The sequence below is a fragment of the Macrotis lagotis genome, chromosome 2, assembly GCF_037893015.1.
Source record: "Macrotis lagotis isolate mMagLag1 chromosome 2, bilby.v1.9.chrom.fasta, whole genome shotgun sequence".
NCBI classification, from domain to species: Eukaryota; Metazoa; Chordata; class Mammalia; order Peramelemorphia; family Peramelidae; genus Macrotis; species Macrotis lagotis.
The window spans coordinates 255293341-255316929 of NC_133659.1; the positions used below are offsets into that span (position 1 = coordinate 255293341).

General features: G+C 37.6%; 1 protein-coding gene across 1 annotated transcript; it reads right to left on the reverse strand.

Annotated features, from left to right (window-relative positions):
* Positions 1 to 2102: 2102 nt before the first annotated feature.
* Positions 2103 to 23340, reverse strand: LOC141511631 (keratin, type II cuticular Hb5-like). Its single transcript, XM_074220749.1, has 9 exons — positions 22918 to 23340; positions 20691 to 20899; positions 12643 to 12703; positions 10247 to 10342; positions 9363 to 9527; positions 8661 to 8786; positions 8184 to 8404; positions 3743 to 3774; positions 2103 to 2281 (listed from the first exon to the last, which is right to left on the reverse strand). The coding sequence occupies exons 1-9, from the start codon at positions 23338 to 23340 to the stop codon at positions 2121 to 2123; spliced, it is 1494 nt and encodes a 497-aa protein (XP_074076850.1). The 3' UTR covers positions 2103 to 2120.
* Between the last annotated feature and the right edge of the window lie 249 nt (positions 23341 to 23589).

Below are 23589 nucleotides of genomic sequence, written 5' to 3' on the forward strand. Positions count from 1 at the left end.
GATTTAGGTCCCAGGTCCCTGAAAAGGGAATAGACATGTAACTCTCACCCTTGGTTCATTTACTACTTAGAGAAAATAGAAAAAGAGCCAAAAAGAAAAAAAAGTCTCTTGAAAAGTTTCCAGAAACTTATTTGCTCTGAATAATGACATGAATGTAACTGCATTGTAGATTGCTTGTGTAAAATGATAATATAGAAATCAGTCAAATAGGAGTAGGAGTTAAAGAACATAGAAATAGGGGTAGGAGCTAAGAACATAGAAACAGGGGTAGAAGCTAAAGAATAGAGATGAAATTTTTTACTATTTTAGTAGGGTCAGAGTTTCTTCTATAGTGTTCTCTTTGGCTGGAAGCTCAAGTTTATCAGAGGGACAGTAGTTGGGGCTGAATCCCTCTGCTGGGCAGTGAAGATACTACAGTCTTTGGGAAAGTCTGAATATGGGTATTTGTCTAACTTCTGATGAAACTATTTGGCTGGACTTGGTATAGAATCACATGGTAGCAAAATTATGTATTACATCCTCTTGCTGGTTAATTAACTAATTGATTATGTGACATCCCTCTTCCCTGTAGGTTACAAAAAGCAGGCAAATGAGACAAGTATGGGCAACTGATGCCATTACAGCACACCACCACCATGTTTTGTCTATGAAGAAAAGAAAGTATTGTTCCCATTATACCTAAGTTTGGATAATTTCCATATTGTCAGGGTTGAGGAAGAGGGAAAGGTAAATAATTTTTAAAATTCTAGATTTCAAATTGATCTGTGTGATGAATACAGAGGCCTCTTTGTACAAGTAAATAGAGAAGTAATGGTCAGAAGCTGGTATATCATCAACCTGGTATAGGGATACAAACACTGAACACAGTGTCCCAGACCTTGAAATGAATCTAGTTATATTTTCCTGACCATGAAAAAAGATCTCTTATTACTTCAGAGCTTCAGTTTCCTCAAATGACTCTTTGTCCTTTAGGATTATCCATTTCTCCCTTTCATAAATAGAGCTCTTTGTAATGCTCTGCTTCACAAGGTGGATGAAATGGTCTCTGATTTCCCTTTCAACTCTGAGTCTAGGTTCCTATGAAGGAGAAAAAAAGTGAATGCCATGTCCATGTAATCTATTAGCAATGCTTGTATCAGGGTGGCACTTTTTCTACCCAAAGGACCATTCTAATAATTTCAGCTAGAACTCCTGGGGGTGGAACATGTCAAGGATTGGTGATATCATTAAAGCCTGGGGTTAGGAGCTGGATTACTCAAAAACTGAAGGGAGGGGAAAGGGAGAAGGAGCAGAGCAGTGAAGAACCAGATACATACCCAAATACCCTCTGAAGCTTAGAGTCTAAACAGACCCAGAGATTTAAATTCTGGATGCTCTAATCAAAAATTCCAGAAAGGGCTTTCTCTGCCTTTGTTAACTGCTTAATAAATTTGATTTCCAAAGACATGCATTTCACTTCTTCCATGTAAAGTATTCATTGTACAGATTAGAATGGATCTTCCTTAGTATTTATAGGATAATCTTTGATTGCTCATTGTCTTATTCACCCTCATAAGTATCTGCCAATAACACAGTGATTTGGATCTCCCAGTCCAAGAACAGTTACCAAGTTGAACCTGAATGGTTAGACTAATGATTAAATTGAAAGGATAATTTTTCATGGCTCACAATTTTCAGACATATAGAGGAAAAAATTTAAAGGTGGTGTTTTATCCAAGTTCTTCCTTTTCAAATCCCTATTTGTGGGAGTCAACCAAGTGGTTGCTAACATCAACCAGAGTCAGATAAACAAAAGTAAATAAAATCAACAAAGAGTTTGATCCATTAACTTTCCTCAAAGGCCATTGAATTTCACCCCCTCCTCTTACAGTTGAAGAAACTATCCCCCAAGGAGGTGAAGTGATTTAAATAATAGCTATAATGCTATGCCCAAGGTGTAAACATTGCAGGGGGATTTTGAGGACAGTACTCTGACTCCAAAGCCATGGCTTTCCATTGTGCTTAGCACTGGAGAGATAATGGAGGGTGCTTGGTTGGGGTGTTTTGAAACAGATGTGCTGATCTGAAAAAATCAAAGTCCCCTTTTCTTCAAGTCCCTTCTGTCCAAATCAGGTTCCTCCCTATGCAAACCTGACAGACCTTGCACTAGAGCAGCCAACTCCCCCCGTTGGGGAGCAGAGCCCACCAGCACTGGTGCTGACACCCACAGACCCTGTCCCTCGAGAGACAACAGTGGGGTAAAGATCTCCACAGACCATGCCACCTTGAGAACGGCTCACACCTGTAGATAAGGACAAAATATCAGATTTCTCAGTCCTCACATCAGGTTTTGACTCAACATGTCTAGTCAATGATCAAATTTCTTCCCAATGAGTGGTAACATTAATGGTTCAAAACAACAAATGGTCTCAAAGTAACTTCTCAGTTTTGGGAGAGAAATTCCTTAATTTGGGGGACAGTAGATTGAGCTTCCCAATTCTATTCAGCATAATCTGATATTAATAAGCACTGAACCTGGAGACACTCTCACATCAGGAAATACCTCTACCAACTTGCAATCTTAGAGAATTCTCTAGAGCATGTAGAAGTTAGCATGTATCTTTGACTGGAATTGAACCCAAATCTTCTTGACTCTGAGACCAATATTTCAATCATTAAATAAAAGCTGCCTCTGATTTTAAATTAGATCATTTTATCATATCATATCAATATTATCTTATATCATAACACCAGTGTTCTTATTGACAGATCTTAGTGAATGGTAACCTGGAATGATATCAGAGAAAGGATTAGAGATAGAAGGGAAGAGACTATGGTTAGAGAAATCCAGTATGTCAAAGTCAGCAGAGTTAGATTTGGAATCTGGAAGACCTGAGGTCAAATTCTCAATGACTTCATTTCTAAAATGGGCATCATAACATGACATAATTTCAACCTTACAAAGTCCTTTTGAGGTTCAAATAAGAGAATATTTGTAAGCTTCAGAGTGTGTATAAATTATTCCCACATGTAAATTAAGGTAATCTAATATAGTGTTGGGAACTGTTGTGTATTGGGAATACTGTAAATTATCATCACTTGATGCCTTTGAGCATCAGAACCTTGTTTGGCTAAGTACCATGGGAGTGGGAATGGATTAGAGACTGAAAAGGTATTTAAGCACTTTTATTCTGGTAAATAAATGGAGCACTTGGAGATCTTGATGGAGTACTTGTCTCCTTTGTATTCCTTGTCTCCCACCCCTCCAACACTCCTCTGGGGAAGAGTGAGAGAGTCCAGGAAGTGGGACTCTACAATATAGGTGTAAATTGTAAGTGTAAATTATTCAGTAGAAATAAAACTTTGCTATGGGTTAAAATGTGTATTCCCTTCAATAATCAGGAGTTCGTGTCAGAAACCCAAAGTATCACAGTCAAAACCTCACACGAAGCATCTACTCTCTTGAAAATGTGTATAAGTTTGCTAAACCTCACATGGATCCATGTATATTGTGCCAGGACCCAGCACCAAGCAGGTGAGTAGAATCTGTGATAATATGATTGAAATGGGTCTTTCAGCTCTGAAATTGGAATCAATTAGAAGCAAGATTACTGGAGATTCCTCTCTAGCTCACCCCTCTTCTTCTCCCTCTCCCCTAACCCATCGGGCATTGTGCCATATAGATATGAAGCTTGGATGACTCTATAGACATGGCCCCATTTAAAACACTATCACAAGATGGGAAGGCATGTGAAATACTTACATATGTTGACTGAGCCAATACCCTCACACAACCTGTCCAAAAAAGGAGAAAGAAAAAAGGTTAGAGATGGAATCCTCCAGTTTTTTTAATGGCAGAGACATTCTCTGCTTCTCTTTTTTAAGCCTTGAATTTAGTTTTGGGCAAGAGAGAGAAAAGTTGACTGGATATCTATCCCCAGGGAAGTGGTTGGACTCCATTGCCATATTTTCCTTTGACATTTTAACAGACAAGGAGCAATAAGGGTGGCACAGAAGACATTAGAGGGTTGCCTCACCCAACAGCTTGTCAGCAACTCAATTCAAGAAGCATTTACTTATGATCATTGACTACCAAAGCACTATATTAAGGGACAGGGATACAGGAACAAAAATGAAAAACAGACTCTGCCTTCAAGAAATTTTCATCCTATCAGTAAGGTTTGGGGAGACCTATGCAAAGCTTTTGTGATTTAAATGATTTTTTTTTTCCTCTAGGCTTCAGTTTCTTCAAAATGGAGAGCATTGGAGTAGAGAGTAGTATACTGGGAAAGCACAAGATGCAGAATCGGAGGACCTATATCTAAATTCTGGCTCTGTTATTTATTGCCTGTGTGGTCATGGACAAATCTTCCAAAGTCCCAACTCCAGATGCTCATTCAATATTTTATAAGAAAAGTCTGTGGGGGAAAAAAGATTAAGAAAAAGGGAGGAAGAAAATACAGCTTGATGTGAATGCAAAGCATTTTTCTTGGATAGCTAGGTGGATCAGTGGATGGGGCACAGGTTATGGAGAAAGGATAAACCTGACTAGCTATGGTGACCTGATTTAATAGCTTTGTGACCCTTGGTTAATCACTGTAAAATGAGGATTATGAGGTGATAACCTACCTCTTAGGTTTATTGTAAGTATCAAATGCATCTCATTTGATATTTAAAAATATTTATGTTTGTCAATATATAATATTAACACAATAGATTATATTCTAGAATTTATTATAGAATTAAATAGCATGGCTATATAATAAATTATATTTTATTATATATCATGTGGTTATATAAATTATAAAATGAATTGTATGTCATGTCATATATATCATTTATTATTTTATTTATATTATATAATGATATATTATGTGATATATGATATGATATAATATTTTATCTTATACCATCATTATATCATATAATATATGCTATATATATTTATATATAATACATGCTATATATTATATATATAATATATGCTATATATTATATGATATAATGATGGTATATAATATATGATATAATATAACATATTCATGTTTATATTTATATTATAATACAATTTTATATGATATAATATATTATAACAAATTATAATATATTACAATATTAATGTAATGATATAATATATCATAAATGTAAATATTTATAAAGTACTTAACATAGTGTCATTCATGTAGTAGGTACTTAATTGATGATTCCATTCTTCCTTCTTAAAGTTGTAAAGCAGGGACTTTTAAAAACCTGGAGTCCATAGACCCCAAGGGGGTGTGGCAGAAGTCTAGTAGGATACCACCAGGCCATGGAGCTGTGCATTTGCTTGTGGGGGGATTGATAGAGGAGAGAGAAATTACAGCTTTATTTCACTAACCTTTAATTGAAATTAAATATTTTCTTTAATTGTGGATTTTTTTTAAAAAAAAATCATTGTAAATGGGGGTCTATAGAATTCACCAGACTGACAAGGGATACACAAGAAGAGTTAAGAAAACTTTGTCTAAAGGAAAAATGCTAACCAAGTCTTAGCTGGGTAAACTTACAGGGTTGCTAATAAACCCCCTTCTCTGAAGCTTTGTGTAAGAGAACAGGGGTTGCTCTCTCCTCCTCTACACCCTTCTCCATCCTAGGGATCCATCTGGGGCAGGATGCAATAGCTGCTGCAAAGAATGGGGTATAGAAGTGAGCAAAGTGAGATGGAAACCCTGCATGAGAAATGAAAGGGGGTGATGGGAACCCAGTGGGCAGGGGGAGCTGCAGTAGAAGTAAGGATCGTCTGAAATACACTGCAGGAAATGAAGAAGAACAAGCCCACCCTGGAGGGACTCAATGTTTCCAAAACAGTGTGATGGGGCTTGTGGCCAGAAAGGAATGGATCTTTTTTTTTCCAGTCCTCTTCTTTCACAGAAGAGGAAGAAGAAACTCAGAGTAGTTGAATAACTCCCTAGAGGTCAAGAGTTAAGCCAGTATGCTAAAAAGAGCCATCATTGTGAACTTGGTAAGATTTGGAGTTTTAGGACCTGGGTTCAAATACTGTGACCTTGAGCAAGTTGCATCACCTTTCTCAGCCTCAGTTTCCTCATTCATAAAATGAAGTTGAATGAGATGATCTCTAAAATTTTTGTTTACCTCTAAGGCCCTTGATCTCTACTTCCCTAAGCTTAAGAAGTATTAATTAATGCTTCTTTTACTGACCCATGTGGCTAAAAATGTTCCCTGTTTTAGAAATTCCTTTGTAAGAGTTTTTCAAGTTCAAATAATAAAGGTTCATCTGTATTGATACAAGCTTGGTTTCATTTTATTTATTTTATTGCCCCTAAGTCTGTTCAGTTTCCTGTTGTGCAGCTTGTCACCTAAGAAGGCAACCAGTGGCTTACTAATCTCACTAGGCAAATCACTTAAACTTATTTGCCTTGGTTTCCTCAACTGTAAAATGGGAATAATAATAGCACCTACTTTGGAGGATTGTTGTGAGAATCAAATGAGATAATATTTGTAAAATTGCTTACAATTGCTTACAAACTAAGCACAAAATTGCTTAGATCTGGAACATAGTAGGTAATAATAAATGTTTATTCACTTTCCTTCCCCACATTCATCTGGGAACTTCAGGAGGGCATGACCCCTATCCCTTCTTCTATCTGAGGACTCTTCTCATTCTAGTTCTCAATGGGGAGAAGTTGGAGGATAGAGAATGTGAAGATGGATGGGTAGACTGAATCCTATTTCAATGGGGGAGCAAATATATAAGAAACATTTCTTGGGTGCAATTGGTGTCATAGTTTAGGGTTTCCTGGACCTGGGAAAGTCAAGAAATTAGCTTGGATAAAGTCCACAAATTTAAATGCACTCAGTCTTCCTCCAGCTGTGAACCTACCCTGCTCTACTCTGTTTCCGTTATTTGAGTACAAGGGTGGCTACATTCATTTGAGAGTAACAAAGTTCCAGTTAATTTAAGCTCTTAGGCAATGTGGTAGGATGGGTAGAGAAGGTCAGTCTTGGAATCAGGAAGTCCTGAGTTCAAATCCCTACCTCTAACTTCATTGGAAGAAGTTCCCATGTTGGGGGTTCTCTATTCTCATGTTTTAGTTGGGGGGAGTGAGGGATAATGGTGAAGAATGTTAGCTGATGCAGACTGATAGAAAAGCATCATTGACCAGGGTAGGCTTGAATTCCAATTCTGGTTTCCTGCTTATTAACCTTGTGACTTTGGACGAGTAAATTCCCCTCTCTGGGACTCAGTTTCTTTTATATAGCAAGGGGGGTTCTGGGATTCTTGAAAGAGTGTGTGAGAAAGGAAGAAAGGAAATAAACATTTATTATATGGTTTCTATGCATAAATATTATTTATAAATATCTCATTTCTCAGAAAAAAAACATTGAAGAACTGGAGAGTAGTAAGGACATCTGCCATTAGCTAGCTATGCAGCTTCTTTCCTCCTGGGCTTCCATTTTTTCCTTTATGAAATGAAGTGATTAGACTAGATTATCTCTGAGGTCCTTTTCAGCTTTATTGTTCTATAAATCCATTCCTAAGGAGAATTGGGTAACCTTGAGAAGTTCACTCCTTCCCCTAAGGCCCCTTCTAGCTGTGACATGCTAGAATTCCATCTTTGAGAAAAAATGTATGACCTTAGTCAAGTCACTTCCACCTGCTGAAGTTCCTTCCAGTTCTAAGATTCCATTCCTGAGAAGAATTGTGAAACTTGGTCAAATCATTCTTGACCTTGAAATCCCTTCTAGCTTTGACATTGTAGGATATCATCTCTGAAAAGAACTGTATGACTCTGGGGAAGTCACTTACAATTCTGAGATCCTTCTAGCTTTTATCTACTAGAATTCCATCTTTGAGAAGAATTGTGTGACCTTAGTCAAGTCACTTCTACTGCTGAAGTTCCTCCAGTTCTAGGATTCCATCCCCAAGAAGAATTGTATAATCTTGGTCAAATTCCTCTGACCCCTGAGGTCCCTTCTAGCTTTGACATTCTAGGATATCATCCCTAAAGAGGACTGTATGACCTTAGATCACACTTTAATCCTTTCTAGCTCTAGGATTCCATAAGAAGACTTGTGAGACCTTGGGCAAGTTATACAATTTCACCTTTTGATATCCCTTCCAGCTCTGACATTCTAGGATTCCATCACTGAGAAGAACTGCTGGGTGTCCCTTGCCCAACCTACCCTTGCCTGCCCTTGCTCACCTGCTCTCCTCTCCTTCCAGCAGTTTTCTATAGGTGGCAATTTCCACATCCAACCCCAGTTTGACATTCATCAGTTCCTGGTACTCCCGCAGCTGGCAGGCCATGTCCTGTTTGGCTTTCTGCAGTGCCTCCTCCAACTCTGCCAGCTTGCATTTGGCATCATTAAGAGCTGCTTCACCCTGTTCTTCTGACTCTGACACTGCAGTCTCCAGCTTGCAGCGCTATGAGAAGAAAGGAGAAGAGAACTAAAGTCATTTTTGTCTGTTTCTGAGCATGTTCTGACCAACGAGGGATAATGGGAACATAGCTACACCTCGTTGGGGAACAGGGGAAGCCAGCCTTGCCAGCACACTGGCATTGAAGGGTCATTCTTTGACCTGAATAGATCAAAAGATGTAAGGGAGGAGAGCTGATGGAGCAAACCACCCCTTGCTGCCCCACCCATCTCCCCTGCCCTCTGTACTTTCCCTCTCTGACCTGTTGTTTGGCATTCTGCACCTCTGCTGTCAGCCTCTGGATCATGCGATTCAATTCATTGATCTCCTCCTTGGTTCTCCGAAGATTCTCTCCCTGCCGATTCACAGTGGCCTTCATCTCCTCACACTGCAAAATCAAACAGAATTACAGATTTCTAAAGATATATGGAACCTTATAATTCAAATTACAGGGTAGAATAACTGAGGCCAAGAAAGAAGTGGCATCCTAAAGACACATTATGACATTCAATGATTGCAATCCAGGTCATCAGGACACAGAATCTGTGTCCTTTCACCTATCCCCAAAGGTCCTTGCCCATTGAAGCCACCAAAAAGATTTGGACATGTCCATTCAACCCAGCTTCTTTGCAATGGCACTAGAAAACATGGGTCTAACAGTAAATTTTGTATTGAGCTAGTACACTGCTCTTCTTTAAACATGGAGAATCAAGAGAAGGATCTCTTTGATCTCCTTCTTCCAATGAAGGAACTTAAGGGTGCTGTATATACAACCTTGCAAACTTGCATCTTCTCAAATGACATTGAACACAACCTGTCCTGATTCTGGAATGACTGATGCTACATATAGATTTGATGCAATCCAATAAAAGTTCCACCCCATTCCATCTCTTGCTCAAAATCTCCCCAGACTCCTTCCCACTACAGTTTCCTGGAGACAAGGCAGGTAGATGGACCCTCTAACCTTGTTTTGGTACCAAGACTCAGCCTCAGCCCGGCTACGGCTGGCGATATCATCATACTGCGCTTTGATCTCAGCAACAACTGAGCCCATGTTGAGCTCCCGACTGTTGTCCATCTTCACCACGACCGACGTATCTGAGATTTGTGATTGGAGCATTTGAATCTCCTACAAGAGTGGATGGTCATTACTCTTTACTTGCATCTTCTCATCTACCCCCTTCTCAACAGCTAAACTTTCATGTGATGCACAATGGGGTGTGAAAGACAAGTTCCAAACCCTAAGCTTTTGGCAAGTAAGCCTTAAAACATCAGACAACCTTGGGAAGAGCTGGCTAAAGAGATATTTGGGTCATATTCTCATGGCTAAGGGCTAAATTAAAATTAGATAAGAATTTGTCCCCTGCTTCAGGCAGACAGAACAAGTGAAGCATCTTCCTCTGTGCTTGGACAATTCCAGGTGGCTATCTATGACTGAATCAGTCACTGGCTAGATCTGAGGTCTGGAATTTGCTATTTTGTTGTGTCTCTACTTCAATATTCAACAAGTTAATTGCCCAAAGTCCATATTCTCCTGTTATGGGCACACATTGTGCTGTGTAGATGGAACCTTAATGCCAGCATTCAGAATTGTCCTAAAGATCAAAGGAGACAAGTCATGTCGCACGTGTGTGAAGAAACAAACCAGAAAAATATGCTGTGTATTTGCAGAAGGGTTTCAAGTGAGACCTACAAAGGAACTTCTCATCATCAAGTAATGTTAAGGCTTGAGATGATTTAGGACCTATAACTGTCTATAAACTGTCTATAAAACAGGAACCCATGGGACTTATTATGCCTTCACTAGGTTCCTCTTTGTTATCTCTCTTAATACAAAGTTTGTTTTACCTCATCAAATAGATCTCGAAGGAAGCTAATCTCATCCACCAGAGTCTCAGTGTTTGCTTCCAGGTCTGTTCTCCGGAGGTAAGCACAGTCTACATCCTTGGGACAGAGAATAGAGGGAATCATTATTCTTTCTCTTACATATGTCTTACTTTTCATCTTTCCTTCTGATTCCCAGAAATACCACCATGGTCCACACTCCTATAAGTTCCCACCCAGATGACGGCAATAGCCTTCCCACTGAACATCTGCTTCTTTCTCCCTTCATATGTGTAGAAAAATGAATTCTTAGGGTCAGCTTCTATATACAATGCTCATCCTTTGCTCAAAAACAGATTCTTTTTAAAAATTATTAAGCATTTTCATAACAATTTTAAAAGATGATTGCACATGAAACTACATGAACTTGCATGTAAACTTGCATGTAAATTTCTTTTTTTTCCATTTTTTTCCCCCTCTTCCTAGTGGTAGTTGCCTAATAAATATGTTTGTGTATATATGTAAAACTCATTCTTCTTTTTGTCAATTCTTTCTCCGGATACAGATAATATTTTCCTTCTTATGTCCTGTATAACTAATTTGGATTCTCTTCCTTAGAATATTTTATATAAATTCCTGAGGCCCACCTTCAAGGTCTTTCCACCCATTGGTCCCATCTCACTGCTATTATTTTTTTTTTAATGATACAGGTGTTGGAAGTGAAAGAGATCTCTGGAAAGCATTGGAACTTATAATCAGGAAACCTGGGCTTTGGTTCCTGTTCTTATGCTTATTACCATTCTGATCTTGGGTCAGTCAGTCTCCAAGGGCCTCAATTTTCTCCTCTATCAAATGAGAGGGTTGGGCTGTCTGAGATCCTTTTAAGTTCTAAATCCTTTGTAGAGATTGTGGAGTCTAATCTTCTCATTTTATAGATTAGAAATCTTTCAAGGAGAAATGGATTAACCAAGGAAAGTTCCAGAGCTAGAAATAAAAGTCAGGCCATCACACTAACCTCACTATCCCCAGTCGAATATGGATTCTCTGCTCTGTAATTTCATCAGGTCAAACTGAACCCACTGTTCAACAATACCCATTGTAGCTTCTCTGCTAGGTTGAGTCACTGATGATGAGAGGTGAGACCTTACTCATTAGGACTTTGAGAGTTTGATGGCTGGTGGCAACTGTTTTCCTAATATCCTAGAGAGGTACAGCTGCTGCCTTGCAAAATCTAATTAGTTGCTCATTTGTTATTCAAGAGTGAACAACTCATTGTAAATCCATGCTTTTGTGCAGACAACCATCTCATGCTGATCAAGTAAAGATTCCTAACCAAACAACTTCTTTTTTTACTCAACTTTCCCTGACTCTCTATTCCATGACAATCATTTAATGGAGATGGCTAATTTTAACTAAATTTATGCACAGAGTTTATGCTCTAAGTTTGACACAGGGGCAAGTCTGATATTATGGAAAGGTGACTATCATAAGTTCTTCAAAAGACATCTTAGATGGCAATTAGTGAGGGTTGTAGGTTATAGAGTTATGAATAAAGGAGAATACAGACTATGATAATGTTTATTCTTCATTCTTGAAGAAGACCATGACATCAGAGAAGTGATGCCACGAAATGCACATGAATTGAATTTGAAGGAGGAGGTGCTATGCCAAGTCACCAGTTTCACGTTCTCTTTCAGAGTCATCTGAGTCCAATAGCCAGATATGAATCAGGACAATTGGAGATAGCACTGAGTATGAGGCTATCAGAGTTAAGTGATTTGGGTAGCTAGGTGGTGCCATGGGTAGAGCACCAGTCCTGGAATCAGGAGTACCTGAGTTTGAATGTGGCTTCAGACACTTAATTGCCTAGCTGTGTGACCTTGGGCAAGTCACTTAACCCCATTGCCTTGCAAAAAACAACAAACAAACAAAAAAAACCAGTTAAATGATTTGCCCAAGATCACACACAGCATTATGTATTTGAGGCTGGATTTAAATTGGGTCCTCCTGATTTCAGGGCCAGCACTCTACCCACTCTGTCATCTAACTGCCCAGAATATACACTAGTATTGTCTTGGATAACCTGTATCTACATAAACTCATAATAAAGTGAAAGAGGAAAATGTCAGCTGTTCACCCAGTTTTGCCCATAAAAATATTAAGAATGAAATCAGTGATTTTCAGTGCTCAGTAAACAGAGAAAACCTGAGGTCCTAAATGGACACATGGAAGTCAAGGGAGAGACAAGATCTCCTCTGTTTTATTCATTTTGCCCTGAGTCAATCTGAATAATATTAACTAGTGAATTCAAATATTTGCAAATAACACTGTATGTAGGGTGACAATCAAATTACACTCTGACCTCAAATTTCTCTTTGCAATGAAATTTAGTCCCACTGAATGAAGGAAGAGTCACTCACCTTCTTCAGGATCACAAATTCATTTTCAGCTGTAGCTCGGAGGGCTACCTCCTCTTCATACCTGTGGTTAGAGAAAGCAAAAGAGATGGAAAAACCTAGGACTTTTTCAGGCCAGCTTGCCTCAAAATTCAAAGACTAGGTTAAGCCTCATGTGGCTTCCATTTTCACAAATTTTAAATGCCAAAAATTGAGTGAAAAGATCAAACTGGGAGTCAGAAGTTTTGCATCACATCTCTGCTGCTAAATGGAGTATGGGCCATCTCTGAATCTCACCATCCACTTCTGTAAAATGAGAGGATTAATTTATATGACCTTCAAGATGTCTTTCATATCTTAAAAATCTATGAAACCCTGCTCCAACAAACCTTTTTCTCTCTCAATTCCCTCTTTGTGCTCTAACATAATAGAGATGGGTCTATATTGTTCTGGAGATATCTTCCCACCCTGAATCTGTTGCCTTTTCTCTCAAAACATGTAGGTGAATTTGAGGTTAACTCTCTCCAGGTGACATGGAAACACACAGATTCCTCAGCAGATATGGATATCCTGAGTAATTTTGACTGCTGCTATAAAACTTTAATTCTTGAATTCTATCTTTCCCAATCCTGACAGTGGGGACAAGGATGAAAAGCAATAAAGTGATCTAAACACCCCAAAGGAGACCAGATCAAAGATTCATATCCCTGGGCCCATTTAAGGAGAAAATTCCATATTGGGTAGAATTCTAATTTGGACTTCTATAGGATAAGGTTATGAAAAAAGGAGAGAAAAAATAAGCTAAATAATAATAAGAAAATATTGTTTCTAGACCAGGGATTGCTTTTATAAAGAAAATTTTGAGCAAAGCTGGGTTCAACTTGAGGAAAATTTGAAGAATAATTTCCAAACACAGGTCCAGTTTCTACTTTCATGCTGAAAAGATTAAGCACAATCAAGCAGGACATAAAAAGATTCAAGAGAATTCAGAAGAATTAGGGAAGGGAATCTAGAGTAGAAGAATGAAGAAACAGTAATAGCAACAATAATAACAGTAATAGCAAAAATAGTAATAGTAATAATCATAATCATAATAATAATAGCACTTATATAGTACTTTCAAAGCATTTTGCAAATATTACTTCATTGTATTGAGCCAACAACCCTGAGAGTTAAGTGCTATTACTGTACCCATTCTATAGTTGAGGAAACTGAGGCAAGCAGAAGTTTAAATGATTTGCCCACAGTCACACAGCATCTAAGTGTCTGAAGTTGAATTTGAATTGACACCAAGTCCAGAGCTCTCATATCTAAGACATGACAGAAGCTATTCTATGACTAATTAAATGAATACTAACTCCTCACTTCTGGTGATTCTTGAAGGAATGAGTGATGCCAACCAGAAAGAACCTAAAAATGATGCCCACAATATTGAAGCCTCGGGCAAGAAAATAAAATCCACAGGGCCATCAGTTGGATTTTTTTCACTACTGGTTATTAATGGCAAGAGATGTAGAAGTGAACAATTAATTGGAGAAGAGAATAGAAAAACTATGAAATATAGAGTGTTCATCAAATTAGGTAAGATGGCTAACACACTGGGTATATTTGGATCCAGGATCCAAAGTGTAAGCTAAAAGTAATTTTGTAATTGAAGTAGACCACAGAAAAAGATATGGATGAGGAATTTGGGAAACAGATCAGGGTGAGATATTTAGATGTAATCTAATAAAGAGAAATTCACTAGAAATAAATGTAAAGTCTTGGGGACATGGGAACTAAAAGCCAAGTTCATAAATACAAGATTAAAGAAAGACATGGTTAGATAGTACTTGTTTTAATAAAAATCTAAGGAAGTTTTAGTGGATTGCAAGCTCAAAATAAATCAACAATATGATGTAGCAGGCCCCAAAGCAAAACTAATATTAAGAGAGAGTTAGTATTGTTCTATTAGAAACCAGGAGGCATGGGAATTCAGGGAAGCCTGGAGGCATTTGCATGAACTGATGCTGAGTGAGATGAGCAGAACCAGAAAAACACTGTATACCCTAACAGCAACATGGGGGTGATGATCAACCTTGATGGACGTACTCATTCCATCAGTGCAACAGTCAGGGATAATTTGGGACTATATGCCATCTGTATCCAGAGAAAGAACTGTGGAATTTGAACAAAGACCAAGGACTATTCCCTTTAATTTAGGGGAAAAAAAACCCTGATATCTTATTGTCTGATATTGCTATCTCTTATACTTTATGTTTCTTCCTTAAGGATATGATTTCTCTCTCATCACATTCAATTTGGATCAATGTATACCATGGATACAATATAAATTGACTTCTGTGGGGGGTGGGGGAAGGGAAGTAAGATTAGGCAGGAAATTGTAAAACTCAAAATAAATAAAATCTTTAAAAAAAAGAGAGACAATTAGGCATATCCTTTGATCCAACAATAACACTACTAGGTCTATACCCTGAAGAGATCATGAAAAAGGGTAAAAACATCAGTTGTACAAAAATATTCCTAGCAGCCATGTTTGTGGGTTGCAAATAATTGGAAATTGAGTGAATGTCTATCAACTGGGGAATGGCTGAACAAATTGTGGCATATGTATGCTATGTAACACTATTGTTCTATTAGAAAATGGAGGGGGGACTCAGAGAAGCCTGGAGGGATTTACATGAACTGATACTGAGTGAGATGAGCAAAACCAGAAGAACACTGTACACCCTAACAGCTACATGGGGTTGATGATCAACCTTAGTGGACTTGCTCATTTTATCAGTGTAACAATCAAGGACAATTTTAAGGTATCTGCAATGGAGAATACCATCTATTGTGGAGCTTAAAGAAAGACCAAAGACTATAACTTTAATTTAATTTTTTTTTTAAAAAGGTATCTTATGAACAGCTAGGTGGCACAGTGGATAGAGCACCAACCCTGGAGTCAGGAGTACCTTAATTCAAATCCGGCCTCAGACATTTAATAATTACCTAGTTGTTTGGCCTTGGGCAAGCCACTTAACCCCATTGCCTAGCAAAAACCTAAAATAAAAAAAGAATTTTATGTAATTTTGCTATCTCTTATATATTTTTTCCTTAAGAATATGATTTCTTTCTCAACACATTCAATTTTGATCAATGTATAGCATGGAAACAATGTAAAGACTATCAGACTGCCTTCTGTGAGGGATGGGGAGAGGGAAGTGAGATGGGGTGGGGGGAATTGTAAAATTTAAAAAAAAAGGAGACAGGTGGCTCAGTGTATAGAGCACTGGACCTGCCAACAGGAAGACCTGAGTTCAAATATGGCCTCAAACACTATTAGTTGTGTGATTCTGTTTGCCTTAATCCACTGGAGAAGAAATGGCAAAACATTCCAATATCTTTGCCAAGAAAACTTTAGGGACAATATTGACATATTATGGTCTATGGATAGGGTCATAAAGAGTCAGATATGACTAAACAACTGAATAACAATAAATATTAAGAGGAGGTGATAGATAGTCTCACTGTACTCTGTACTTTTCAGATCTCCACTGGAATACATTTGATTTCTAAGCATGATAATTTAGGAAAGGCATATGCTGAGAGGTATAACTAAGATAATGAAAGACCTCGAGTCATAACATATGGATAAGTTGAAGTATCTGGTATGTTTAACCTGGAAAAGAAGAGACTCGGGGGCGGGGGGACAAAATGACTGCCTTTAAGTATTTATCATAGAGAGATTGTATGATTTATGTTGTCCTAGAAGGAAACAGCAGGAGTAGTGAATAAAGTTTTCAAAAGCTTTCTAACTATTTGACCTTTCAAAAAATTCAACAGACTCCCAAAGAGATGGTGGATTTCCTCTTCATGGGAGATCTTCAGATAGAGGTTTGGCGACTATTCACTGGGCATGGTATGATGAGGAGGTCTTGGATATATAGGTTGGAAAAGATGACAACTAAGACCCCTACCAATTTTCAAATTCAGATTTTGTGAATTATCAGAGTCTGCTGGTATCTAATTAACTGAATCATCTCCCCAAGTTCCAGTCAATGTGAGAGCTGGATACTCAGGAATATCTTTATGACACAATGTGAGGGAAAATTAGTAGTAATTCAGAAAATCTTGTATTCCCCATTAACAATTATAACAGAGATAGCAATGTGATCTAGACCAGAGGGATCAAACTAAATAGCCTAAAGACTATATGAGACCCACAAAATACTTAAGACAGATTAAAATATAATTGAAAAATTTTTAACAAAACAAATAAAAATATACTATTACATAGATGATGTTCATTTTTGGTTTTCTAAGTCAATGTGTGGCCAGCTGGGATCTGTTTCTATTTGATATTTTTCAACACTGATCTAGTGGATAGAGTTAAAAGCTCTAGTTTCAAGTTACTGGCACCAGTGTGATGGTGGACAAGTCACTTAATCTCTCAGTGCTACAGATAATCCTCTAAAACTAATCCACATTGGTAGAGGGACGTTCCTTCTCTAGGGTTTTGCCCCCTATACTATGAAATCGCAAGTCTAGTCCCTATTCCTGTCTCTTGGAAAAACAAATTAGCCTAATGGATAGAGTATTGGCCCTGGGGGAAAGAAGACCTACATTAAAGTCCTCCCTTTGAAAATGCATTAACTATGTGCTGAGGCAAGTCTTTTAACCTCTAAATGGTCCCCTAAGCAACACTCTGTACTTTATTTATCTTTATCTATATTTAACACTATAAATTAGAGAATAGTGGCAGGTCTTCATTATAGAGATGGTGCTCCCCAGAGAGATACATTCCTAATAATAATGGTGATGATAATACCAGTAATGTGGAACATTTTCAGTCATCTACAGAGCTGCAAGAAGTCCAATCAAGAACCCAGTTTAGATCAAATGAAAAAAATATGAAACTTGAGCACCATTAATATAATGAATGACAAAGAACAATTATTAACTACAATTAACTACAATTATTAACTACAAATTAACTACAATTCTAGTTTCTAATGCAGCAGGAGCAGTTATGATCCATATATATCACCTCAAATGCTTCACAATTGTACATGAATTAAACTAGCACACCATTTTATACATATCTTTCTTCAGGGTATCACATATATGTTAGATGAACACAGTTTCCTCCCAAAATAAGTCAATTTTGTGTTATATGCTTTATATAAAACATTCACAGATTGTTTCATTAAATATATATGCATATGTATATATGTATGAGTGTATGTAAATGAATATTTACATACAAAAAATTAATCTATTGTTCATTTGAGAAGCAAAATAATTGAGCTCTAAAACCCTGGGTTTGGGTGTGTGTATAAAGAACAGAACAAAGAACAAATTATTTATAGCACTCAGTAATTATTGAACACCTGCCCTAGGGCACCATAACATTTATACTGACTTTGTTGATTATCACAAATGTTTGACTTTGTTCCACATGCATGGCTTATTCATGTAGTAAAAATTTATAAAACAGACTTAAGCAGAGTGTGAATTCTAAGTTATTTGAACTCCATATGAAAAACCTTTTTCTATTCAAATCATGCCACCAGTACAATATCAAGATCAAATAACAGATCAAGACTTACACATATACATATAAAAATCTATATATAGTATATATAGCATCATATATATATAAACTATAGATATAACCAAATATGTATATTATACATATAGACTGTATGTATACACACATGCATTGTGTATACATAGACCTGGCATGGAAACTAGAAATTTATTTTGCTTGCTAAACATGTTTATAACAGGGTTAGTTATTGTTTACTTTTCTTGAGCAGACACTTGAGGAATGGATAGAAGAGAATGCAGACCTGAAAAGAAAATTAACTACAATAAAATGTAGCATTTTTTTAGAAAGATGGTTTAAGCCCATTATGGTTTTGCCTAATCTTAAATCCAAATTAGCGGCCTAACCAAAACATGTTATTAATCAGTAGATGAACATGAATGGCATCATTACATGACTCTACTGCAAAACACATTAAACAGTCACTTCATCTTATTTAAACTCTCTTCATTAAAATCTTGGACTCAATAAGGATAAAAGTCTTAATATAAGATAAGGAAAATGGAAACTGACACTTTTAAGATTGAATACAGAGATCATATTAAGCTGATGGAGAAAAATAATATCAACAAATACCTTTTTCTAATTTTAAATAAAAGCATAAAATTATCAAAGAGAAACTATGATTCAATATGGTTCAGACATATTGACATACTGAAAGCAAAGCTCAATTTATAAAAAAAAAAAAAACCTTTAAAGCAATAAACATTTATGTAATACCAGTCTTGTATTCCCAGAAGTGTAGAATGGATCATGGTATATTTGAAAAGTGTCTTTACAAAATACAATATTAATGAAACACAGGCTCCATTAACCTAAGGTGGCCTTAGAAAAATTAATACTATCTCATCAAAAAAGGAATAAGGATTGTCAGACATTCTCAGACCATATAATAAACAGGTCAAAAACTACAGAAATACTTTTGGAAAAAGGAAACACTATCTCATTGAAAAATAATAAAGACTGATAACAGGTACACGTCTTTGAATTTATCTAATGTTACTGAATGTATTTTACCTCTGGGCTGAAGTCTAAGAAACAGCTAAGATCCAAGAATAGAATCAAAAGGTCCTTCCTGGGTGACATCTTCATGAACTCAGCCCACAATATATTGACAAAGAAGTATAATGACTAAATCATGTAGAATTCTTTGTGGAAGTGGAAGACTTTGTAGAGGTAATAATTCAGGACTAGATTGTCTTCTCCAAAGAACCTGGACTTATCAATCAATATAAATTATGCAAGATTATGGTAGAACTGTGTAATGTAAGACTGCAGACTGAAAAACTATTTCCAGCTATCTAATAATATCTAGAATGGGCAGTTAGGTGATGCAGTAGATGAGAATACTGGGCCTGGAGTTAGGAAGATTCATTTTCATTTTCAAATATGGCTTCAGACACTTACTAGCTATGTGACTCTGGGCAAGTCACTTCACCCTGTTTGCCTCAGTTTCTTCATCTGTACAATGACTTGGAGAAGGAAATGCAAATCACTCTAGTATCTTTACCAAGAAAATCCCAACGGGGTCATGAAGTGTCTGACACAACCAAAATGACCCAACAACAGCAGCAACTGTACCTAATAAGAAATGATTTGATGGCAAGAATTGTGCTTTATAAGTTCATTATCTTTCATGCAATGATAAATTCCTATACTAATCTCAAAATATCCTGAAAAATTCAAACAACAAACTGTATTAGAACAAGAGCCTCATCACAAACCAAACTATTATCTACAATTTTCTGGTCATAAAATAAGTCCATAAAAATTTAGGAATTATATTTAGGTGTAATAATACCAAATACTCAATTCTTCAAGCTCTCTAAAAGCATCTAGGTGCTACGATGGATAGTGTCCTAGGACTGATGCCAAGAAGATCTGAGGAAGAAAGGAGGGAAAGAAAAAAAGGAAGGAAGGGAAGGAGGGGAAAAAGAAGGGAGAGAAGGAAGGGAATGTGGGAGGGAGGGAAGGAAGAGAGGACAGAGGCATGAAAGGAAGGAAAGAACAAACTATTTTTATGTGCATTGATTAAATTAATTAGATCATTATCAAATCACCTCTCTTTGGAATTTTCCATTGATTCTACTTGTTTAATCAAGAAAATTAACCTACAGTAGTTAAATATCAAGTGCTTTTCAGGATTAATAAACCTACAACTAAGCATAATTTATAGTATCATTCTACATTGTTTGTAGCTGTGTCATATCCTCTGTCTGACTATCATATCCTCAAAGAAGGATCATGTACTCTTCTGGATTTCCCCCAAATACTCAAAATAAGATTCTATTAATAATGGAGGTCAAAATAGAGCTGAACTGGTAGGACCCTTTATGTTCTACATGGATTTAGACTTAAAAAAATATCAGAAAGTTGTGATTTGGAGTCAATGATCTGGATCTTCACAGATCCATATATGAACAAAACCTGATTTATGTTTCATGAAAGCCTCTTGGTTTCTTCCCAACCCAAGACTCACTTCTTCTTGTAGCCCTCCAACACCTCTTGCATGTGATTGAGCTCAGAGGATAAACGCCCACTGTCAGCCTCCACACACTCCAGCTCCCGCTTCAGGGTCTCAATGTAGCCATTGAACACAGGTTCCATGTTGCTCTGGCAGCATTTCTGGTTCTGGTAGAAGTTCCATTTGGTCTCCAGAAGCTTGTTCTGCTGCTCCAAGAACCGAACCTGCACCAGAGAGAAAAAGACATCATGAGAGAGCCTGTAATATAGTTGGCTATTTTAGCCCTGACACCTTAACACCCTGATTTTCAGTTTCTGTATCTATAAATGAGAAATTTTGGCCTAAATGGTCTCCAAGAATCCTTCTAACTATAATATTTAGTTTTCTAGAAACTGGTCAATTCCCTGAACTTCTTCCCTGGTGCTACCTGGAAGAAGGATGAACCAAATGCCCTTCAATACTTTCTCTTTTAAATACAGGCAATATAACAGATGCAAACCATGATTCTTCTTATAGTTGGATTGCTGCAAGAAGATGCTGGGCTCCCCCACACCTCTCCCACCCATGATTAATTAGAATAGGGGCTTCATGAACTATGTCCCTCTGGATTAAATGCAGACAGATCAATCCCCCTGCTTCCAGTTCTGTAAAGACATATATCCTCATCTAGGCTTCCTATGCCAGGGTGGGGAATGTCCTGACTGTGGATCATATAAGATCCACATTCAGTCCAGCAACCACAGGCAGGACTTGAAATCCAGGAGTTTTTTAGAAGTGAATTAGTTAAATGTTTGCCTAAATATAGCAGACTTATTTTTAAGTTGATAATTTTGTATGACCAGTGAATGATGTTATAAATGATGTTCTGCCTTTGGCAGAAAAGAAGTTCCCATCCTTACGCTATGCTAAAGACCTAGACTAGAACAAAGACCTATACTTGAAGCCATAAGGCCTGGTTTCAGATATTGGTTCCCTTAACTTTCATCATGAATGAGCTGGAGAAGGATCATAACTTTTGCACTTGTTTCCTGACCTTTAAAAATTGAAGATGTTAAACTACATGAACTCTAAGGCCACTTGTAGCTGTAAATTCTTTAGGGTTGTGATTTCCCACCCCAACAAAGGTCAGCCTGGGACAAAAAGCCTAGGGGTGTGTTACAACTAACTTGAACGGCTCATGAGAGCTAATTGTTAAATTTTCAGTGTGAACACTTACACTTTATAAGAAGGTGAATGCTACAAACCAAGACTTGATTTGTTGGCATCTTAAAATATTGTTTAGACTTCAGAAAAGTATGCTTTTCTTATGCTAAATTATTTATACTAATCATCCTAAATAGAATGTTAATTATGTATTAAATTTAGAATTTTGTTGCAATACTTCCCCTCCCCTATCCCAGCCTCAGGTTCCTCAACTGGTTTTTAAATATTTACCAGTGCTCTTGGATGATAGACTTCCAGGATCTAAAACACACACACACGCAGACACACCACAGCAAAAAAGGAAATGTTGAGCTACAAGTCTCAAAGGAATCAGGAATATAACTCATTTATAGTATACAGGTTACAATAGATAAATATGTGACTTGGTCATTCAGTAGTCCTTATGACAAATGCTAAAATAACCTTCTAAGGATTCTGCTCATGAGGCAATAGAAAACTGATTTGCTCCTCCCTACTTCTTGGAGTGAATTTTTCCTACCTCTTACATGTTCTGTTTCATATTTTCGTTATTTGTATGCATGCCTAGTCTCTCTAGGTCAGCTCAAACTTTAAATTTTTCTCAAAAGAAGAGTATTGAAAAATGGGCTGCTTACTAAAATGTTTGTTGAATGAATGAATGAATGGATGGATGGATGAATATCTGCATGCTTGGGTTTACAGCATCACTTCTTAGATGGATGGTACCAATCTGAGTAACAACATCTATCTTTCTCCTCCCACATTCAATTGTCTGGTACTTCATGTCACAGGGAAGGAGAAAGGAACTGAGTGTTTTTGATTAAAGGTCTTTTATCTTGATATCCCTATTGTTTTCTTTAAGAGTATTAATGCGGATAGTGATCAACACCATAGAGAAATTAAGTTTGAAGCGATGGTACTGTCAAATGAGAGGTGAGAATTCATTGTTTGCCACTTAAATGTCACGATGTGGGAAATGGGATATTAGAAAGAATTAAAGTGTGAGTTCTCTATTTGTCCAACCTCCTGGCTCCCAGGTGATCCCAGAACCCAAACTCACCTTATCAATGAAGGCAGCAAATTTGTTGTTAAGACACTTGATCTGCTCTTTCTCCTCATGCTTCACACATTGGGCATTAGGATCGATATCCAAGTTGAGAGGGGTCAGAAGGCTCTCATTGATGGTCACAGTTGTGATACAGGGTGGACTGGGCCCACATAGACCCCCAAGTCGGTAACCAAAGCTGCCCCCACTGCGCAGGGGGCGTCCATAGCCTAAAGACATTTGAGGGGACCCCACAACCCCCAGGCTTCGGCTGCTAAAGCTCCCTATTTTTCTGTAGCCCAGGCCTGCAGGGCTACCCCCTTGATAGGAGAGGGTAGTGCCACCTGCTCGAGCTCCTAGGCGAGGTACCACAGCTGAGCAAGAACTGAAGTTCTTGGTTCCACTCTTCCAACTGATGCGGGAGGATTGGCAGGCCATGCTGTCTCCTTAGGCAAAAGTCTTTGAGAAAAATGAAATCAAGAGAGAAGTCAATCTGACTTGTGACCTGTCTTATAACCATCACTCCCTTTTATTTGCCCTGGGAGGGGGCTCAGACGACATAAAAGGGAAGGGAAAGTTGTTTCATGCAATTTATGAGCGTGGGATTCTCCCACTCTCCAGGCCAAGAGTGAAGCTGAAACTTGCCCCTTTTTATAGGCCTATCTGAAAGACCCTACATCACAATAA